General features: G+C 45.3%; 1 protein-coding gene across 2 annotated transcripts in view; it reads right to left on the bottom strand.

Annotated features, from left to right (window-relative positions):
- Positions 1-20,810, bottom strand: part of WDR35 (WD repeat domain 35) — a 1,418,193-nt gene that overhangs the window by 656,662 nt on the left and 740,721 nt on the right. For both annotated transcript variants that reach the window (XM_069605912.1, XM_069605913.1), the window contains one exon: positions 13,441-13,550. In XM_069605912.1, the coding sequence (XP_069462013.1) occupies positions 13,441-13,550 (110 nt within the window). The remainder of the gene's footprint in view (positions 1-13,440; positions 13,551-20,810) is intronic.

The raw sequence follows: 20,810 nt of genomic DNA, 5'->3' as shown, positions 1-20,810 counted from the left end.
CTTCTCAGAGGTATTCTTCCTTTCCTCACTTTCCCCCAGAAGCTCACTGTCTCCAGAGCTCTGGTCCTCTCCAGGCTGCACTACTGCAACAGCCTCTTTCTAAATCTTCCTGCCTCTACTCTTCGTCCTCTACAACTTATCAGGATGGCGAGACTTGTCCTTGGCCTCAAGTCCAGGGATCATATCTCTCCAGCACTGAAATCTCTTCATTGGCTCTCAGTGGCCTCAAGGATCAAGTTGAAGATCCTCTGCATCATCCACAAGGCTTTCTGGGGACTGGGACCACACTATCTCCAATGCTATCTTCCTAAAGATCTCCCTTCTCAGGCTCTCCGTTCATCCACCTCCAACTCTCCGAGGGTCAGTCGCTTTTCCAAGCAGAGAGTTGGGGCAGATCTCTTTCTTCAGCTGGGGCCTCCCTCTGGAACAGCCTCCCTGCCTCTCAAACTTGAGCAGAACCACCTCCTCTTCCGGAAGCAACTCAAGACCTTCCTCTTCACTTCCGCTTGACCTTCCTCTTCACTTCCGCTTTCTCTCTTCCTCTCCTATGCTGATGACCCGTCTGCTCCACGCACTGGTCACCTGGCTACCCTCTGAACTTGGGCACAGGTCCCTGCATGTCCAGTTGCACCTTGCACTGGCTCTTGGCTCCCCCTGCACTTGTGGCCTGTATCGGTAACCCTACAGTCCCCTTTCTCTGGGCTTAAGAGCCACCCTTTAGCTGAACTTTCTTTTACTTGCACTGAGCCACCAGCTGGCTGCACATATGATTACCTGCACTTCTCCATGCCCCCCACCTCCCTTTTTGGCACTTCTCCCCTTCCACGCACTTGGCCAACCTGAATGACACAAGGCATAGTAGGATTGTTGTTTTGTCTTCCCTCTGTTCCCACCCCCTTGTCTTGTCACGCCTAGAAACACTTGTGTACAGGCATGTTATGAAAGACATGCCATATATCATATCATAACAAGATGCACCGGTTGAAAAGCCCTTGACACCTGTCATATTAGACTGACGGAAGTTGCCTGAGGGCAAAGTTAATAAATGAAATTAAGCCAAAACAAGGCCTAAGGGAATAGTGACCCACCCAAAAATATGCACACTATGCCAAAAGTCCAGTCCCGTCTACGTGGAAAAAGTACTGACGGGTATTGACGGTAGATGGAGTCAGCGGGGCTATCCACGCCCACGCCTAACTGCCTTCGGTGCAACATGATAAATGTCAAGAGGAAATTATTTTTGCTGTGCCAAAAGTGTTTTGTACCGTATCCATAGGACGGACACCCATAAGTATGCAGGAAAGAAGATGGGACGCAAAAGTATATCAGGCAACCAGAAGCCAGGTGTGAAGATGAAAGAACCATGGGTCTGGATCAAAGACCTTGCAAGGAGAAAAGCCTGTGCTGATATGCTCTTGGTGATCAGCCACATCCACAGACGTTAAGGTTTACATAAATGTACGGAACCCAAAATCCGGCACTTGTTCACATAGTGCATGGCAGTCGTATTGTAGGTCAGGATCATCTCTCTTGCCCTGCAGTTGGGACTGAAAAGCCTGTAGGGCAAATCAGATAGTTCTCAACGCCAACAGAATTATATAGAGCCTCCCTACCCTCTCTGATCACAGTGTCCAGGTGGTTGAGTGCGGTGCCCAAGTTCATCATGGATGCATGTCTGGTAATCTGCTCCTAAAACTATGGGGGAACAAAAGGTTTGGCAACCATCACATTATTCTATCTGCTCAACTAAATGAAATCCTAAGCAGGACCCACAATAACTGGCAGCCCATTCTATTGTTGACCCATTGAGGCACCCTCATGGGAAGTCTTGCCTGAGAAACAAGCAGAACACAGGAGGTCATCAGACCCAGCAGTACTAGGAACACCCAAGCCATCTGTGTGACTCTTAGTTTGAGGCTAGCCAGGCATGCATTTATTGCCAGAAATTGCTTGCGCTGTAGGAAAGCTTTCATCAGCATCGCACCCAACACTGTTCCTATGAACTGCAGCCCCACACTGTGCAGCAACTCTATTATGGCCAGCAGCAACGAAAGCATCGCCACCTGACTGGACAATTTCGGCAGGTACGGGAGTATCTCCTTGCCCACTAGACACAAATGAAATGCTACTTAATGTACAAGTGCTGCCCACTGCAGATAGTTTCTGTGAACAAGAAAAATAGGGATATGAAAATACATGTTCTGGAGGTCCAGTGATACCATCCAGTCACCTTGGAGAAGCATGGGCGGCCGGAATCTAAACAATGTCATCAACTTGTATATTTCTTTTTTCATGTACTTGTTCAGGTCTACATGCTTTACTGTGGGCCTCTATTTCCCAGTTTCACTTTTTGAGGGATGAGAAAATATATAGGAAGAAATGGTCAGGTTTTTCTTTCTAGGCACCTTGTTTATGGCCCCATTTTGGAGCATATGTTCGACCTCCTGGAGAAGCTTTGCTCAGTAAAGCTACTGTCTTCACTGTTGTGGGGAGAAATTTGAGAGCAGAGTCAAAAAGGTGATAATGTAACCTTTTCTCAAAATCTCCACATTCAGTGACATGGCCCTGCAGCTTGCCATTCAATGGTGGGAACACAAAGTGGCTGGCACTGGGAAGCGTCCCCCTGAGATGATCCAGGCTTGACCCCATTTTCTGGTCCCCTACCTATTGTGTGTTTTCCTGTAGCTAGCATACTTCTGTACTGTTGAGCCATGAAGAACCAATTTATTATTATGGTCCCCACCTTGGCGCTAAAACCCTTATGCCCCTGAAAAGGCATGACTATAATTTTAGATTGGACATCAGGCGAAAAAACCTGTCAGTTGCAAACAACCACGGTGCCTCAGATACCGATGTTTAGTTGCAAACAACCACGGTGCCTCAGATACCGATGTTTCGATCCCCACGGTCAATGTGTCCACAGGGTCCAGGTTGGCCTGTACAATATCCCATCACGATTCAAACACATCAGCCTCTATTTACCCCATGGCCTCATAACTCACAACAAATCTATCTTACCCCGTTTTTAAGACGGCTTTCGGCCTCTTCACGCCACTGAAACCGCTCTTCTTTCTGTCTATGCTCTCTGCCCCCTATGCTAAACACTCTTCTATTCTTATATGTTTAGATCTATCTGCCACCTTCAACACAGTGGATCACTTACTACTTCTCCAATCCCTTTCTTCCTTTGAGTTTTCTGATTCTGTACTTGCATGGTTTAAATCCAATCTACCTAACCGCCTCTTTGGCTGGTGCTTGTTCTGATCCCCTGCCTCTTTTGGACAGTGTTCCACAAGGGTCAGTTCTCAGACCATTTCTCTTTTCTCTTTATGCTTCTCCATTGGGTAACATTATCTCTTCTTTTGGGTTGTTTTGTCTTTTTCTTCATTCACACCTATTATACACACAAATCTCTCAGCCGGTCTCTCTGCTATCAAAACCTGGATGTCTGACCACTTTGTCCTCAATCCCTCTAAAACGGAAGTTCTCTTTTCCCCAGCTAATACAATCCCTTTCACTGGTCCTTTTGTCTTATTCTCTCTTTTCCATCTGCCTATTTCTCTTACTGCCCGCAATCTCGACTTCCATCTTGACACTAATCTTTCTTTTGCTCATCACATTTCTATCAAATCCCACTCCTGTCATTTCCATATTTTCAACATTCGGAAAGTTAGACCTCTTCTAACTTTTAGTGCCACTAAGCTTTTAATCTCTTCCTTAATTTCTTCATAACTATTCTACTGCTCTGCACTTCTCTTTGGTCTCCCCGTCTCTCGCCTAGCTCCTCTAAAGTCTGTTTTTAATGCCTCTATTCATCTCTTGTATTCCTTATATATTCATGACTCAATTTCACCTACTCGATGGCTATCTTTTCATTCCCAACTGAAATTCAACTTTCTCTGTATTGTATTCAAGTCCCTCTATGCACTTGCTCCTATTTATCTTACATCTCCCGTTTCCTTTTATGTTCCCTCTCGTGCTCTTCACTCTGAATCACACTTTCTTCTAACTGTACCCCGTCCTCCAGGTGCTTCTTCACGGTTCCATGCTTTTTCTTTGATGTATTGAAATGCTCTCCCACTCTCTTTGTGGTCTATTCACTCTTATCGTACTTTTTTTCATGCTGCCCTGAAAACTTTCTTACTTCAATCTTAACTGTGTTTCAGTCTTATTGTAGTTTTAAATTGTTCTTCATTGTAGTACTATCTTCACTCAATTGTACTGTAAATTGGTTTTGTACAGCGCCTTGGTGTAAGGCGCTATATATAAATGACAAACATGAAATACGAAACTAGACACAGGGAGATGGGCAATTAACTTTCCCATCCCTTGCCTTAATAAGAACGGATACTTCCCAAGGTAGTTGTAGCATTCACTGAACTCATAGACAAAGAGCCAAAGGTAAACACCTTGGCCATGTCATTGATTAGCTTGAACTATCTATTAGGTGGCAAGGTAGGAAAATCATTAGGCTACCCCCATGGACTGGCAGATGTGACAAGGTCAGTAACGTGGTCTTGTCAAAAGGGGACAGGAAGCCCTCTGAGCCGGGGGTGGGAGGCCTAAAAGCGAGAATTCCAGAGCCAGCCCTACCTCTGAGGTAAATGGTGGCATAAGAAAGGGCCCCAATTGTGGTTGCGCACTCTTGTGCTGAGATGTTTGTGATGTTTGTGTGCAGATCATGGATGTCTCAAGCTTTGTCTCCAAGAACAGGAACTTTCCAGTATCTTTCTGTTGCTTTCAGAACATCAAAACAGAAGGAAAAATGAGACCGAAAAGAATGCCAAACTCTAAAGGAGAGCCGAACCACCAGCCTGATATCAGGAGAAAGAGAAGGACCAGGGGATGCAGCTGATAGACAGAATGAATCACTGTGGCCGCGAAGGAGTGAGCAATACACATAATGCACTATCATATGCAGCAAACTTAATGACCTTGCTAGACTGCTGAGCAATCACAGCGAGACCACCCAAAATAATGTTAACACCCATTACCACCTGGGACATAACTGCGAGCCATACGCACCTTTTCCAAAGACCTTACTGGAGACTGGGTGAAACAAAAGCCCGGAACATGACAGGAACAACAGGAACTCCTACCCTCCCAGTTACACTGCTAACCTGCGCTGAGAAAATGGGTGGGGTTTAGCCCCCCTCTTATGACAATTTGGTGTACACACACACACAGCCCCCCCCCAATCCCATCCCTCCCTAACCCCCCCACCCTTACCCTGGTGGAAAGGGTCTCAGGGTTGGTCTCGCTCTCTCTCTCTATCTCTCTCTCTGTTCTGCAGTTTCAGTGTACGCAGTTTCAGTGTGCGTAGCGAGTGAACAGAAAAAGACAGTGTAAGGAGTGTGTGTGTGAAAAGCAAATGTTACTTAAACAGAGGAGTAGCGGTTTGGCGGGAGGAGTAGTGGTTTGGAGGGAATAGCAGTGAGGCTGAGAGACTACAGTAGACAAGGTGGAGTGATAGTAGCAGAAGGGGGACTAGCGTCAAAGGGTGGAGGCAAGACCTAGAAAAAGTGTGAATATCTCAGGAGCAGAAGAGTAGTGGGATTAGTGAGGGAGAGTGGATGAGAGGAAAAAGTAGAAAAGGGAGAGGATAGGGTGAGCGTGTTAAACAAAGCCTGAATCAAACAAAGTATTTGTAAGGCACCATTCAAATCCCATCACATCACTAATAACTGTATAGAGAAGGGACAGTTGGGCAGTCCGTGAGGGAGTTTACATAGCCGGCCTTTAGGTCAACATCTCTAGTACAACCCAGCTTTTAGATAGGAAGGATCAACATTTGGAAGCATTACTTAACTTACCATAACTCAGGCCCACAGGGTCCTGCTCATTTAACATACTCTCTGATGCAATGTCCAAAACAATGGGGTCTTGAAGATATCCAAGGACCTCTGCATCCACATCACCATTTCCAGACTCGCCGAAGCACTCCCGAGCTCTGACATAATGTTCATCTCAATTTCCTATATCCTATTTCTCGCCATGCCCCAATAAGGCTACAACTATTCTACCCAACTCCATGCATCAGGCTTTAATTTGGAAGCCAGTCAGCCTCAACATCACATCCGGTCTTTTAGATAACACTGTGTGCCTCATGTAGCGGTACCTCAGCAGCCCCCCCACTCCATGAGACAGAAGAACAAGTTACTTTCTTACCTTGTAACGTTCTTTCGATGGGATGTTCCTCCGACGTATTCCTTATCTTTGATGTTACCCATCCCAGCTTGCTGGCCGCGGAAAATGTTTTCAGTAGAGGGCGCTGCGCGTCGACATTCCTCGAGTCGGTGTCCCTCGACAGTCTCCGTATCGGCACCAACATCATCATGCGTATAAATAGACTTACGCAGCGTCCGTTGCTTAGTTCCGTTTTGAAGCTTGAAATTACTTTGCATGAATTGGTTATTAACCTTGAAGGAGTGTAAGCTGCAACTACAAGGAAAGTTTTACTGCGGGGATGCATGGGAGGGGCAATAAGGAATACGTCAGAAGAACATCCCATCGAAAGAACGTTACAAGGTAAGAAAGTAACTTTTTCTTCAAAGGGATTGTCTCCTCTGACGTATTCCTTATCTTTGATAGACTCCCATAGCAGTAGTGTAAAGAGGAGGCGGAAGAAAAATGAAATATTTCCCTTTAAGAATGTACAGAATGCAACACAGCTTTCCCAAATCTTGTTTCCTGAATAGAGGAGGAATCCAGGCTGTAAAAGTTAGTAAAGGTATGTGCGGGCAACCATGTGGCAGCCGCACAAATGTCTTTAATTGGAACCCCTCTTTGGAGAGCCGAAGAGGCTGCGATACCCCTGGTTGAATGAGCCCGAAGATGTTGAGGGGGCTCTTTTCCTGCAAATTTGTAGTATTCTAGAATGGTTAAAATGATCCACCTTGAAATGGTCTGTTTCGTGATTGGCAATCCTAATTTGTGCCCTGCGTATCCTACAAACAATTGGTCTGCTTGCCTTATTCTAGCAAGTCTGCTAATATAAAAACTCAAGGCACGCCTTGGATCCAGCCGGTGTAACCTCTCTTCCTCTTTCCCTGGTTGGGGAGGAGGATAGAACGAAGGTAGGGTTATTTTCTGAGTAATGTGGAATTCAGAGACCACCTTTGGGAGAAAATTAGGCTTCACTTGTAAAACAACCTTGTCTTTATGAAAGATTGTAGGAGGAGGTTTGCAAGATAGAGTTTGTAATTTGCACACTCTTCTGGCAGATGTTATAGCCACAAGAAAGACTGTTTTAAGAGTGCGAAATCTTAATGAACAGGAATGAAGTGGTTCAAAAGAAGTACCCATCAGACATTTTAAGACTAGATTTAGGCCCACAATGGAACTTGAAAAGGTTTTGGGGGATAAACATTAGTTAACCCCTTCAGAAATTGGATTACCAAGGGTAATTTGAAATATGAAGGCTCCTCAGCAGTATGCTTAAAGATTGACAGCGCTGCAAGATAGCCCTTGATTGTATCAATTTGAAGACCTGAATTTGCTAAGTAAAGCAAGAACAATAACACCATTGGTATATTGCATGAAAAGGGTTCAATATTCTGTTCTCTACACCAGCTGCAAAATGTGTTCCAACGGCAGCGATATAAAGTTTTTGTTGCTGGCCTTCTGGCCGAAAGCAACACCTCCATGACGTCATCCAGGAGAACCCAATCTTTGTATCTCAACCTTTCAGAAACCAAGCGTGAAGGTTGAGAGTTCTGATGTCTGGAAGGATAACCTGACCTCCCTTCTGCGAGAGAAGGTCCTCTCTTTGCGGAAGACGAATTGGAGGACAGATGGACATTTCCAGAAGATCCGGGTACCATGTTCTCCTGGTCCAATGCGGGGCAATTACAATCATGGCTTTCCGGAATCTTCTCAACCTCCTGATCATTTGAGGAATGACAGGGACTGGAGGAAACGCATACAGGAGTGGGAACTCCCAGTCCACCACGAACGCGCCCCTTAGAGCTCCTCTAGGGGGAAATTCCCTTGAACAAAACTGATCGCACTTCCTGTTGATGCTGGTGGCGAACAGATCCACCTGAGGGGGTTCCCCAAATGGCGAAGATCTCTTGAAGGACTTCCTGAGCTAGCTCCACTGGGAAACTGTGCTCTGCCTGCTCAGAGCGTCTGCCGTCAAGTTCTTCTCTCCGGCTAGATGAACAGCCGATAGAGAGATTCCCTCTTGAATTGCCCAACACCAGAGCTGCATTGCCTCTCTGCACAGTGACAGTGAGCCTACGCCTCCTCTTTTGTTGAGGTAGTGCATGGCCACTGTGTTGTCCGTCATTATCAGGACATTCCTTCCCTGTACTGATGGCAGAAAAGCTTTCAGCGCTAGTCTGATTGCTCTCAGCTCTAACAGGTTGATGTGTAGTCTGGAGCCGATGGAGACCAAAGACCACTGATGGTCAAGTCGATGGCATGGGCTCCCCACCCCGTGAGTGAGGCATCCGTGACTACTGTTATCTCCGGCCAAGGTTGCCAAAACTGTTCTCCTTTCAAGATGTTCTCCCGACAGGCCCACCATTGAAGGTCTCGAGCTACTCTGTCCAGAATTTGAAGGAGATCTGACATTCTTCCTGAGAATTGCGACCATTGGGTTCTTAGTGCCCAGTGGAGGGATCTCATTCTCAGGCGAGCCTCTGGCACTAGGAAGATGCAGGAGGCCATGAGGCTTAGCAACCTCAAAAAGTCGAAGGCTGGTAGACGTTGAGCATTTTGAAACTTGGTGACCATCTGTAGAATATCTTGAGCCCTCACCTCTGGTGGCGGGGCTTTCCCCAGGATAGTGTCCAGGACTGCTCCAATTAATGGAGTCTCTGTGATGGTATCATCTGTGACTTCTTTAAATTGAGGGAGAAGCCCAGCTTGTGAAGGAAGTGGCAGACATAATCTAGCTGGATCTGAGCTTGTTCCGAAGATACTGCTCTGATCAACAAATCGTCCAGGTAGGGGTAGACGTGAATCCCTTCCCTCCTTAGACTTGCAGCCACAACCACAACCGCCATTAGCTTGGTAAAGACCCTCTGGGCTGAGGTCAGCCCAAATGGCAGAACTCGAAATTGATAGTGAGAGTTGCCAATTGCGAACCTCAGGTATTTCCTGTGTTTGAGATGGATTGGCACATGGAAATAAGCTTCCTGAAGGTCTAGATATACCAATCAGTTCTGAAGCTGGAGGGCCTGAAGGATCTGAGAAAGAGTTACCATCTTGTCTTTCCTGAGGAATTTGTTCAATTCTCGCAAGTCCAAGAGGGGTCTCAGTCCTCCGTCCTTCTTTGGTACTAGGAAGTAAGGGGAATACCAACCCTTGTTCCTCTCCGCTACGGGTACCGGTTCTATGGCACCCTTCTCTAGCAGGTATAAGGAGCGGGTCTGGAAACTTCAAAGAGTTGTTCCATGATGACTCTGAGGAATGTGTAGGAAGGGCAGGCAGTAACCTTGGGAAACTGTCTCCAATGCCCAAACATCTGACGTAATAGCCTGCCATTCTGCCAGATGTTGAGTTAACCTGGCCCCTACTTGTGTCTTGTGAGGAGAGACCTCAGAGGGGTTTAGAAGTGGTTGATGCAGATGCCAAAGATAAAGTGGCGCCTGCTGCTGCGGCTTTTGTACCTTTTCCCCGTCCACCACGGGTAAATCGTCTCTGGCCTCTTTGAGCTGGCTGTCCTCTGCCTTTTCCAAATGAGGAGTAAAAGCGAAAGGACCTATCCCTCCAGGAAGCTCCTGAGGGACGATTTGGAGTTTGCTGGATTGCAGCCCCAAGGGATTTCCCTGCTGCCTTGGATGTCTGTAATTTCTCCAGGCTGTCATCAGCCTTCTTCCCAAATAAAGAAGTGCCGTCAAAGGGCATGTTCAGAAGTCTGGCCTGTACGTGTGGAGCAAAACCAGACTTCCACAACCACGCAATTCTGCGGATTGTGGTACTTGCCACCATGGCTCTGCTGATGCGGTCATCAGAATCAATGCCTGTTTGGAGGGACTCGCAAATTGCATCCTTTCCATCTCTGATTATGTTTAAGAATGCATCCCTTTCTTCTCCTTCTGGAAGATAGTCAGCCGCAGATGAAGCACACTCCCAAAGTGTGTGGCTGAATCTTGCTAGCGTGCAAGTGGCGTTAATTGACTTAAGTGCCATGCTACATGCCGAAAATACTTTTTTTGATATGGCATCAAATCTTTTATCATCCCTATCATGTGGAATAGTAGGGTATGCTGACCTATTGTTAGATGAAGTTGCTGCCTGTACAACTAAACTCTCTGGAGTTGAATGCTTGCTCAGATATTCAGGATCTGAAGCTGATACCCTGTATTTAGCAGAAAGTTTCTTGTTTACTGCAGGGATAACTTCCGGAGTTTCTCAATTTGCAGAAATGTTTCTTTGTAGAGCAGTATGAAAGGGAACAACAGGGTCCTCCTGTGGACCTTTATCTAAAATATCAGTAAGGTCATCCTGCTGAAAAGAAGGTATAGGTGTAGACCACCCCATGAATTCAATTATTCTGGACATTAGAATCCTATAAGGGGTCTCAGCTTGCTCTCCAGGGTCTGGTTTGGCAAACTCTACTTCTGGAGAAGTATCAAAACCACTTGCCTCATGCAGAGAATCCTGAAGGTATTTTAACCTGTTCTCTTCAGAGATCAATTCCTCTGGCATGGGTATTGTAGTCCTTTGTAAAACAAAAGGCTTCTCATGGTCGGAATCCTCCCCTTCCTCATATATAGAGGACAAGGCTCTAAAGTAGTCAGATTTAGGATATGGTTTAAATCCCATTTCTAGAGCAGAGGGAGCCAAATTGGTTGTCACAGGTTGAGAAAACATTGAGGTTGTCGATGTGGAAGTAATTAGCTTCGATAATCCTGAAAAAGGCGTCGAGAAAGTTTGAAGGGACCTCAATGCACTCGAGAGGATCGGAATCCTACTCGGCGTCATTGAGATTGTCGATGGCACCCTCGACGTCATGGTCGAAGCTCTCCACACCTACACTGTCTGAGTCGTAGTGACAGATGTAGGTTTGTCTTTTATCGGCATCGACAGTGGCATCGAAGACGGCATAGATGCAACTGATTTATGCGTCGAAGGACCCTTTGACAAATGCGTTGATGGCGCAGATTTATGAGTCGAAGGAACCTTCTTCGACGGCGTCGATGACGCAGTGACGCGATGACGCTGTCTTACTGTTTTTACTCGAGGGTTCATGATGCTATCGAGTAGTTTTTTTCGCCAGGTTCAACGACTCACAGCGTTTTGATCTTTCGGGTCTTTCACCCAGGGTATCACCTTTAGACATCTCTGAGGGTGTCGAGGCCGCTTTCTCGAAGACGCTAAGCATTTTATTGCGGAATTCCTCCCACTTAGCTGGAGAGCTGTGTTTCGTGGGGCAGGTGATCTTTTCTGGGGAAGTAGAGGAAGAAGAGGGAGATCTATGACGCCTCTTCTTGGAGTGTTTTGATCACAAAGACTGAACCACTTCGAGATCTTGAACGGGACTGTTTCTTTTGTCGACGAGGAGCCGAATGTCTCGACTCAGCCGAAGAAACTTTCGAGGGAGTAGAAGTTTTAAAGCTCTTACCTCTATCTAACTTCCCCTTACGCTCCTTCAAGGCTTTCGCCGTCATGGACATACAGTCCTCGCATTCCGAACAGTGATGCTCCGACCTCAGGCACCACAAACAGACCCTATGAGGATCCGTTAACGACATTTTCTTCCCACAGTCACAACATTTTTTGAAACTGGACCGTGGAGTTGATGGTTCGAAAGAAGAAGCCATTGTATTAAGATAATAATCTTCGAAGAATAAAAAGATTTTTCCTGAAGAAAGGAAATGAGTGTCACGTTTCCGAGGCCCACGAAGCGCGGAAAAACGGAACTGAGCAACGGACGCTGCGCAAGACTATTTATACGCATGATGACGTCGGCGCCGATACAGAGGCTGTCGAGGGACACCGACTCGAGGGACGTCGATGTGCAACGCCCTCTACTGAAAAACTTTACTGAGGCCAGCAAGCTGGGATGGGTAACATCAAAGAAAAGGAATACGTTGGAGGACACAATCCCTTCGAAAGAGCCTGCACTCCCTCGAGCAACAGACCTTCAAGTTCAGCCTCTGGTAGGCCACACAGTTTTCATTATTGTTACACATTTCCTAAGTCATCACATATGACCAACCTGGTTGCCGGTAATAGACATCCTCAAATGATACTTGCCACAAACCTTAAAACCTGAAGGCTTTTTGCTCTTTTTGACAAAAGATTTTGAAAAAGCCCAATTAATTTAAAAATAACAATATTAATTTAAACTTGCATGATCGTTGGAGACTCCCACCTTTGAGTGTGTTCAGAAGTCCTGCAGTTGTACCGTAAAACAAACTGTTGGGCTCATGCAAGTGGAACCACTTATACCCTGAACACAGTCCCTTCCAGTGGAAGCTGCAAGGACAACCTTGCGGCACCACAGGTATGGATAGCAGTAAATGGAGCTGTGCGAGGATCATTTAAAATGTTTGAGTTCACAGGCGGGAGGGTGGGCATTTCAAAGTTTAGGAATCTGCTGAGAAGATAGTATTCATTAGAATAATGTGTAGCCCATTGCTCTAAAGATTAGAAATCAAACAGCCAGAAGCAGGGAACAGTTCACTGTGGAACACCTGTGACTTGGCGGGCCATAGACTCATGTCCAGGGGGACTGTATCTGACTCACAGGCTATATGGTGTGCATCACTGAATTACACGGTCTTGCAAAAACAATCTCTATGCAAAAAAAAAAATCTCCTACGATGTAATGCAGAGATCCAGTCACTGTACTGTGTTGTTACCTTACATGTCACACTTCAAAGTTAAAATGCACATGCTGTTTATGTTCTCCCACAACAGAACTGAGTGATTAATTTCCTATATCATTACATGCAGCAGCTGAAAACTGTCAACACAAGGAAAACACACGAAATAGAAACACCGTTAGAACACACACACACACACACACACACATACGTTTGGTAGCTCTATCCAATCTTTCTAAGATGACACCAATAAAATGACTGTTTCAGTGAAGATGCAATGGCCACATAAAAGGCACTCTATGCATCACAGAGAAGCTGGTTTTCATGGATTTGAAGCATTGTTATTATACTATTTTACCCCACAAACATAGAACACAAGTGGAAAAACATTGATTTATCAAGCAGCACGGAAGCAAGTCGCTTTTAAAATTACAATTCGACAATTGTCTCCAACTTCTACAGTTGCGGCAGCTTGCTAAAATGTCTGGCACTATGACAGACTTTCACTTTGGTGTACTCTTTATGCATCAGATAGCAACAGATTTACACTAAGCCACCTGCATTGTTGCAAGAGTAGGATAAGCCATCTGTAGCCAGACAAAACCTTCTAATAAATGTTGTGTACAGAAAATCTATTAAACAAATGTATACAACTTACGTTGAGTTGCAGTTAAGACACACCTGATGGGCCCGACAGTTAAGGACATTTTTCTGGATTAAGCCAACATTAGGGAGACTGTATCGTTGAATGGTGCCAGATTCACGTCCCTGAGAAAAGAAATGTATTCTTTACTGAGGCAATTAAACGTCTATAGTTTTGAGGCTTTCCCTATTGTAATCAGCGTGTCGTCTTACACAAAGGATTTTTGTTTACTTTTTTTGCTCTACTGATACAGTATAACTAGATAAATAGCAGTGCATCAATTAAATGCTGCGACCATGCAGCGTTTAAATCAAATTAGCCATGCATTATGCCAGTATTCACTTTTCAGACACCAGCATCGTATAAAAAAATAGTTTCCCATGGAGCCACACTCTCAGGGACGTCATTTCAGCAAAATGCCCGGGGTAGTGGAAGTGATATCACATGCCCCTTTACCTCTGATGACATCAAAGGAATTAATGTAATTTGACCCTATCCCGAAGTGACAACTCGGGAAGCGATGGCACATAACCTTTCACCCCTTGACAAAATAGGAACTGGCATCACATAACATTGTTACTAAGTACACTACGATAAATATGGTTACAATATCACTATAATATGATATACATGTTCTTACAAGAATGGGTCACCATATTTATCGTTAATATCAGTTTGTATAGGCCCATATTACCAAATTACTGTGAATGCAAGCAGATGTCCAAGGCCAAACGATAAATGATATAACACATACGCGTAAGCGCTTTACATAGAACAAATGTACATACAATATCACTGAACCTGTGTTGGTACTCATGTATCGACCTGAGAAGGGAAAAAGTCTGAGTTGGCCTTGCTGGGATTCAAACCTGCAGATCACACACACACACACATCGCAGCAGTGAGCGCTCGACCCACTGAGCTATCTTACTAGCTATAGTAAAATTAGCAATTACATGCCTGAATGTTCTCAAAGTCAGAAATCTAATTATACTCTGTAGTGGATACCATTAAACGGGTAACTGAACAGCAGGCCAGTTCATCTGCGTGGATCTACTCTTCAGGATTCAGAGGTTGGCAAAATGCATACCATTGGCAGGGTTCATAACTGTATTAAAGAATTTAGAGTGGCGCAGGGAAAGCAGCGCAGTCACACGGCATCCCATACTCTGGGCACTCATTACCTCATACATGCAAACAAACATTCTGAACTGCATGCCAGGGAGATAGGAACGATAGAGACATTACAATAAAGCATTAATTGCAGCACAATTAAATCATGGGTCACTATCTGCTATGGTCGAACATTTCTACACTGTACACAAGGAGTTTGTCAAGTGACCGAGGAAACCGAGATGAAATGTCTTGTGATGATCGTAAAAGAGACAACGGTGGAAACCCTGCACACACTAGCAGCGTCACCAGGAAAGGTAGAAGGGCAGAAGTAAATAAGGTGCCTCAGCGAGAAAAGGAACACATTTAATAACAACATATTTGAACGAATACCAAACAGCATGGGCAAATAACGAAAATGTGCTTTTGTTTAGAAAGTGCTCTAGAGTCCACGGAATATCTTTATTTAATCAGATGCAATATCCTGGGAAGTGACATCTATGGAGAGGTGTTTGTCTTTATGATTAAAAAAAATGCATTCCTTATAAAGACACTGCCAGTCACCCTGTGGAACAAAATTCACTGCCCTCTGACAGCTCCAGGGAGAAATGGAAGTGATATCCAAGATTGTATCCAGGCGCTTTAATCAACTAACTATCCTGGACTATGTGATCAGAGGTCAGAGATGAGCATCCCGAGGAATTAGGAGAAGTCATTAAGAACCGACCCTGGGATTGGCAAACGGGGGATGCGGCAGCAGGATATGGAGGCAGTACTTGCAGAAGCCAGATATAGAGATGGCTCAGAGTGCTAGGAGGAGGAAGCTCTCAATTGTTATGTGTCTGGACAAGGTAGATGACTGAACTAAAGAAACCAGGTTGTTGGTGATCTGGAGGCAGGGGTGGAAAGTTGGCAGAAAACCTCGGAGAGTGTTACCAAAGGAATACACAACACTGTCATGAAAGGCAGGAGAGGTCTTGCAAAGGCTGAAGATATGCAACAGATATCTGGAAAGCAGAGTGGTATGATATGGGAGGACTGTTAGGCAGAATTATATGCAGTACCCTTTGGGAACACCACACACAATTAGGACAAGTGACAGTACAAATTCACCTTTGGTACAAGCCTGTACTACGCAGTAAAGTGGTAGTGATGGCTGAGCAGCCAGACTTATCTCAAGAGTAAGTGAGTAGTATCAATAGTTACACAAAGGACAGCAATTACTATGATGCAAATAAACACTGGCTCAAGGTTTCTGAGTAAAAGAATATACATTTATTTACACATCAGTTATTAAACATTTCACTATTATCAAGCAGTAGAAAAATCATGTTACTAATACACTGCACCGCACCCAATAGATTCTGGACAAGTTAGGCTCAAAATGAAGTGTGAGCAAAATGGCACTCCAGCATTTTAAAAAGGAGGGAAAGGCAAAGTTAGACAGAAATTGAACAGCACCAACAAGTGAGTAAGCAGGGCAATCTAGAAAAAGGACCTACAGTGAGGAAATCAAATTAAAGGGGCCTTGCCCAAAGTCAATGGACCAAGGTCTTTGCAGAGGATCACACAGTTCAGAGTAGTTTGCGGTTAAGTCCTTGCCAAGAGTTCAGAACGAAGTTGGTCGGATGAAAAGTTACTTTAAAGAATGGAGAAGGACGAGCCCTCGGATTGGCGAAAGATTTCACACACTTTCACCGCGGCTGGACGAAACGAACAACTGGGTCAGCACAGTACCTTTAAAGCAGAAGAATGCTGGAGCTGAGGCAGACGTTCCTGGCAGGTCCTGCAGGCTCACGGTTCCTGAAGCGACTGTCGGACAGACAAGAAGGAGGAAGACTGGAGGGTCCTGAACTGCCCAGGGAAGAAACCAGCAGCAGAGCAAAGCGACGAATAAAAGGGGCGCTCCTTAAAACGCAAATAGGGTCCGTTCCTCCTGGCTATCCGGTTCACTGTAGATCTGTACAGCAAATTTGACCAGAGAAGGGAGGCCTGGCAAGCAGTTTGGTGAACTAGTTGTTCCCACCAGCTCAAGGGGAGAAAATTCCTTGCAGATCTTCCCTGTCGTCGAAGTTTGAAGGTTCGGACCCGCAGCAGGGCTTCACCGTGAGGTTTAGTCGTGGTAGAGGTCCCCTTCCGTCAGCTTCTCTTTGGCTCTCTCGATCCAGTGGCGACTCTGCCTTTCCAGACCCAGAAACCTGCTTTTTATGCAGTTTTCACCCATTCACACAGCCTGGCTGTCAATCACACAGCAGGGTGGCTGTCCCGCCGGGACAGTCACCACAGCCAATCATATCAGAGTGCGACATGGGTCTCCAAGGAGACCCTGTGCAGGGAGTCCTAAACCCCTCCCTCACATCCTGTCCCCCTCAGACATACAGGCGCCGAAGGAGAGCTTCAGTGCAGAAGCCTGCGAAAGGACAGCGAACAAAGGAACCAAACCTGGTTTGGCGCACAGAGTAAAACACGAGAACGACTTTTACAAAAAGAAATGGTGAATGAACCAAGCCGGAACCGTATAAAAACGTATATGGTCCAGCGGGTTTAAGTTTGAGGCTACCAAGATAGCCTAAAACAATAATAGGGCTATTTAAGATAACCGCGGTAGGAAAAATAGGGTAGTTACCACTGCCACCAGCCAAGTCTTAATGAAAAGGGAATGAAACAATGTTCCAAGACAAACAGATAAAAAGGGGCAAGTATTAACCCATTCCAGAACTCTATGTAACATAGTTTGTACTGGGTCTGTGAGTTTTAAAAGAGACTAATACAGTCATAGGCAACTTTACATGCTCTGGGAAACAGTAGTCAGTCCCAGAAAATGGAGTCTGAGTTTGGGAAGTCTACAAAAGACAACCCTGTGTCACTGCACTGAAGGTGCTGTGTAACACACAGTAAAACGATGATGCCTATAGAGTAGGTGAGGCTCCACAGTCTATGAACACAAGAAAATGTTGAACACACACAGCAAAACACATTTAAGAGTGGGGAAAAAAGCCTCACACTCTTACCAGGTGAACAAATTAATCTTACAAATCCAGCAAAGCTGCTGAGGGACTCAGTAGGTAAGGGAAATTAGCCATTCTGGAGAATTCTCCCTAACAAGGACCTCAACAGTGGAAGTACAGAAGAAAACTTGAGACAGAACAAGAAGATACATTTGAAAAAAGGCAAATGAAGAAAGGCTTTGAAAATACAAGAACACAAATTGGACCTGATCCTGTATGTTTTGAAATAAAGTGAAAGTATCAATGCACCACGAAAAATATTGAGATATAAAGCGAGCAATGATGCTGCATTTTTATACAAAAACTGTGTTTTAACATCGGAGTTACAGTTTAGGCATGTGGTTGTGCATCAGGTCCATCACAAATAATAGGAAATTAACAGCATCGACAGCGACAGCTGAATTAGCAGTTCAGTAGATTCTGATTTTAGTGATAATTACCACCTAACATTAGAATTGCAGAGGTGATATATATATATTCTCTCCATGGGCAAGGTGTCCTTAGGGAGCACTACTGTGTAAAAGGTAGATACGGGGACACAGTCATAGCCCTGACCTTGTCAAGAGCAAATGGGAACCCCTCTCAGCGTGGGGTGGGAGGCCTACCAGGGAGGAATCCAGAGCCAATCCTACCCCAGAGTGGGATGGTGGCAGTTGGGAGGGGCCCAATTCCTGTGGCCTCCCCATTTGTCAGTCTGTTCATGTGTAGTACCAAATTGCATCACCCGATTATTATGACCCCAAATGCTGGTTGAGTTTTCTCTTCTCATTTCAGAGAAGAAACAAATCAGGAAGGAGAACACCCAGGAGTCAAGAGAACTAGCTGCGCCCCACACACAGGTTCCTAAACATGCAGACAGAGAAAGAAAGCCAATGCAGAGACAGCGATTTGGTTTCCCATTCAGGCAGCCTATGCAGGCGGTATGCAAACAGTGCTGCAGAAGCAACAGAGACAGGAGACAGAGGTCCTACGCAGCAATCACCAAAGCCATGCATGGCACACCAGCCTCAGGATGAGATAGAAGTAGGGCAGGACACCACCCCCTATGGCTACCAGGGACTTGGGAAAATGAGCCACAGACACTCTAACATACTATGCTTACCTTAAGGTGAACCGTGCCTTGGTCCCCAACACAAACATGAACATTTTGCAGAGCGGGATGCCATTCCTGCAGCATGGCGGCCTCGCTACGAAAAAAGGGGTCAAGCTTAAACCGTATTTTGAAACATTCTCTAAATCTGATCCCTCCCAGGCCGAGAACATAGTGCCAGATTGGCCGGGGTCAGAGTACCAGCCACTGGATAGGGGGAAGGTTGAGAGGGGTAGCAGGAACCAGGAAGATGTGGGTTGAGAAGGTGAGATCAGAGGAAGTGGCAGTCCAAGAGACCAGCAGGTCAGTGCTGGACTGTGGAGGCATTTTCTGTAGCATGGGAGGCATTGGTTAGTGAGTGCCGGGATACTGCATTGTGAGTATGCTTGAAGGAGTGGAAGTGTAAGGAGTGAATGTGAAGTCACGAGTAGTGAAGTCCCTGAGGGTGGTTAGACAGATAAGGCATTCTGCCTTTAGTTCTTCTCCCTTAGTACAAGTGAGTACTTCAACAGTAAGGTGGAACCTGTGATAGATGCTAACCAGGGGAGTAGGGACAGCTGGGCTAGGAAGGATTGGTGCTTCTATTCTAGGGCATTTATAATGGCTCTTTGCACTGCCCATCCCAAGCACCTGTGAGCTCTGAAAGCTTATGGTTGAATTTGACCTTTTATCTTTAAAGGTTTGCATTCATTGAATTAGATTGTATTTATTAAACAAGTAGGCGAGCGCTTTGATCAGAAGAACAAGTTACTTAACTGTGGTAACGTTCTTTCTACGTATTCCTCATCTTTGATATATTCTAGTCTGCTTGCAACTTTCCTCAGATTTTTTTTCATAGGGTCGAGCGTCGTGCAGCTTCGAATCTTGGCCCTCGACAGTCTCCGTAGTGTACCTCGTGATGTCAATGCTGGCATAAAGAGTACGCACGCTGACCGTTACCTCAGTGCTTTTGATTTTCCTCCTTTAATTAGCATGCTGTGTCATAGGAGGAGATGGGATTCATGCTGCGAGAAAGGAAGGTCTAAGACAGAAATTTTAGACAAGAGGGGATGGATGGGAGGGCAATGAGGAATACGTGGGAGGAACATCCAGTCGAAACAACGTTATAACGGGTAACTTGTTCTTCTAATGGATTGTGTCCTCCAACGTTTTCCTCAAATTTGATAGACTAAAGCAGTTTGAGTTAATAATGTACGTATTTGTTAATATTTTGGTGGACAGCTTTGCCAAATTTGGCTTCCTCTCCTGAAAAAGAATCCACACAGTATAATTGACTAAATGTATGACGGCACTTCCATCTTGCCGTTCTGCAAATGTCCCTCACTGGTACACCTCTTTCTAGAGCCGATGAAGTAGCCACCCCTCTAGTGGTATGCGCCCTCAGACGTTCGGGTGAATCCTTGCCTGCCAACAAGTAATACTCAGCTATACACATACACATCTAGAGATGGTTTGTTTTTTGACTGCTAAGCCTAATCTTTGACCAGCATAACCAATGAAAAGATGATAATCTTTACGAATACTTGCAGTCTTTTAATATAGAAACTTAGTACCCTTTTTGGGTCTGGGCGATATAGTCTCTCTTCCTCCTTTGATGGATGAGGAAGGGGGATAAACAAATGGTAGTGCAATACGTTTTGCCAAATGAAATTCTGACAACTTTTGGCAGGAAAGATGACTTAACTCTTAAAACTACCTTATCCTTGAAGAAGGGCATGAAAGAATGTTTGGAAGATGGAGCCTGTAGCTCACTTACCCAGAGATCTTTTGGAAACTGATAGGGCCGCTAAATAGCCCTTTATCGTGGCCACTTGCAACCCATAATGGGTCAAAGTGAAGTAATAAAGACAAAACCTGGGGAAGTTTACATGAGAACAGATCTAGTTTATTTTCCCTGCACCAGCTGCAAAATCTATTCCAACGGCAGCGGTACAGGGATTTAGTTGCTGGTCTTCTTGCCAAAAGCAACACTTCCATTACGTCTTCCGGAAGGTCCCAATCTTTATATCTCACCCTTTCAGACACCAGGCGTGAACTTTGAGAGTTCTGATCTCTGGGAGAAGAATGCAACCTTCCTCCTCCGCAAGTAGGTCCTCTATTTGGGGAAGACGAATTGCAGGGCTGATGGCCATCTCTAGAACGTCCGGGTACCACGTTCTCCTTGCCCAATCCAG

The sequence above is a fragment of the Ambystoma mexicanum genome, chromosome 4p, assembly GCF_040938575.1.
Source record: "Ambystoma mexicanum isolate Mex_15411 chromosome 4p, UKY_AmexF1_1, whole genome shotgun sequence".
Taxonomy (NCBI): domain Eukaryota; kingdom Metazoa; phylum Chordata; class Amphibia; order Caudata; family Ambystomatidae; genus Ambystoma; species Ambystoma mexicanum.
Note: the sequence above shows the minus strand (reverse complement) of the source record. Positions and strands in the feature narration are given on the sequence as shown.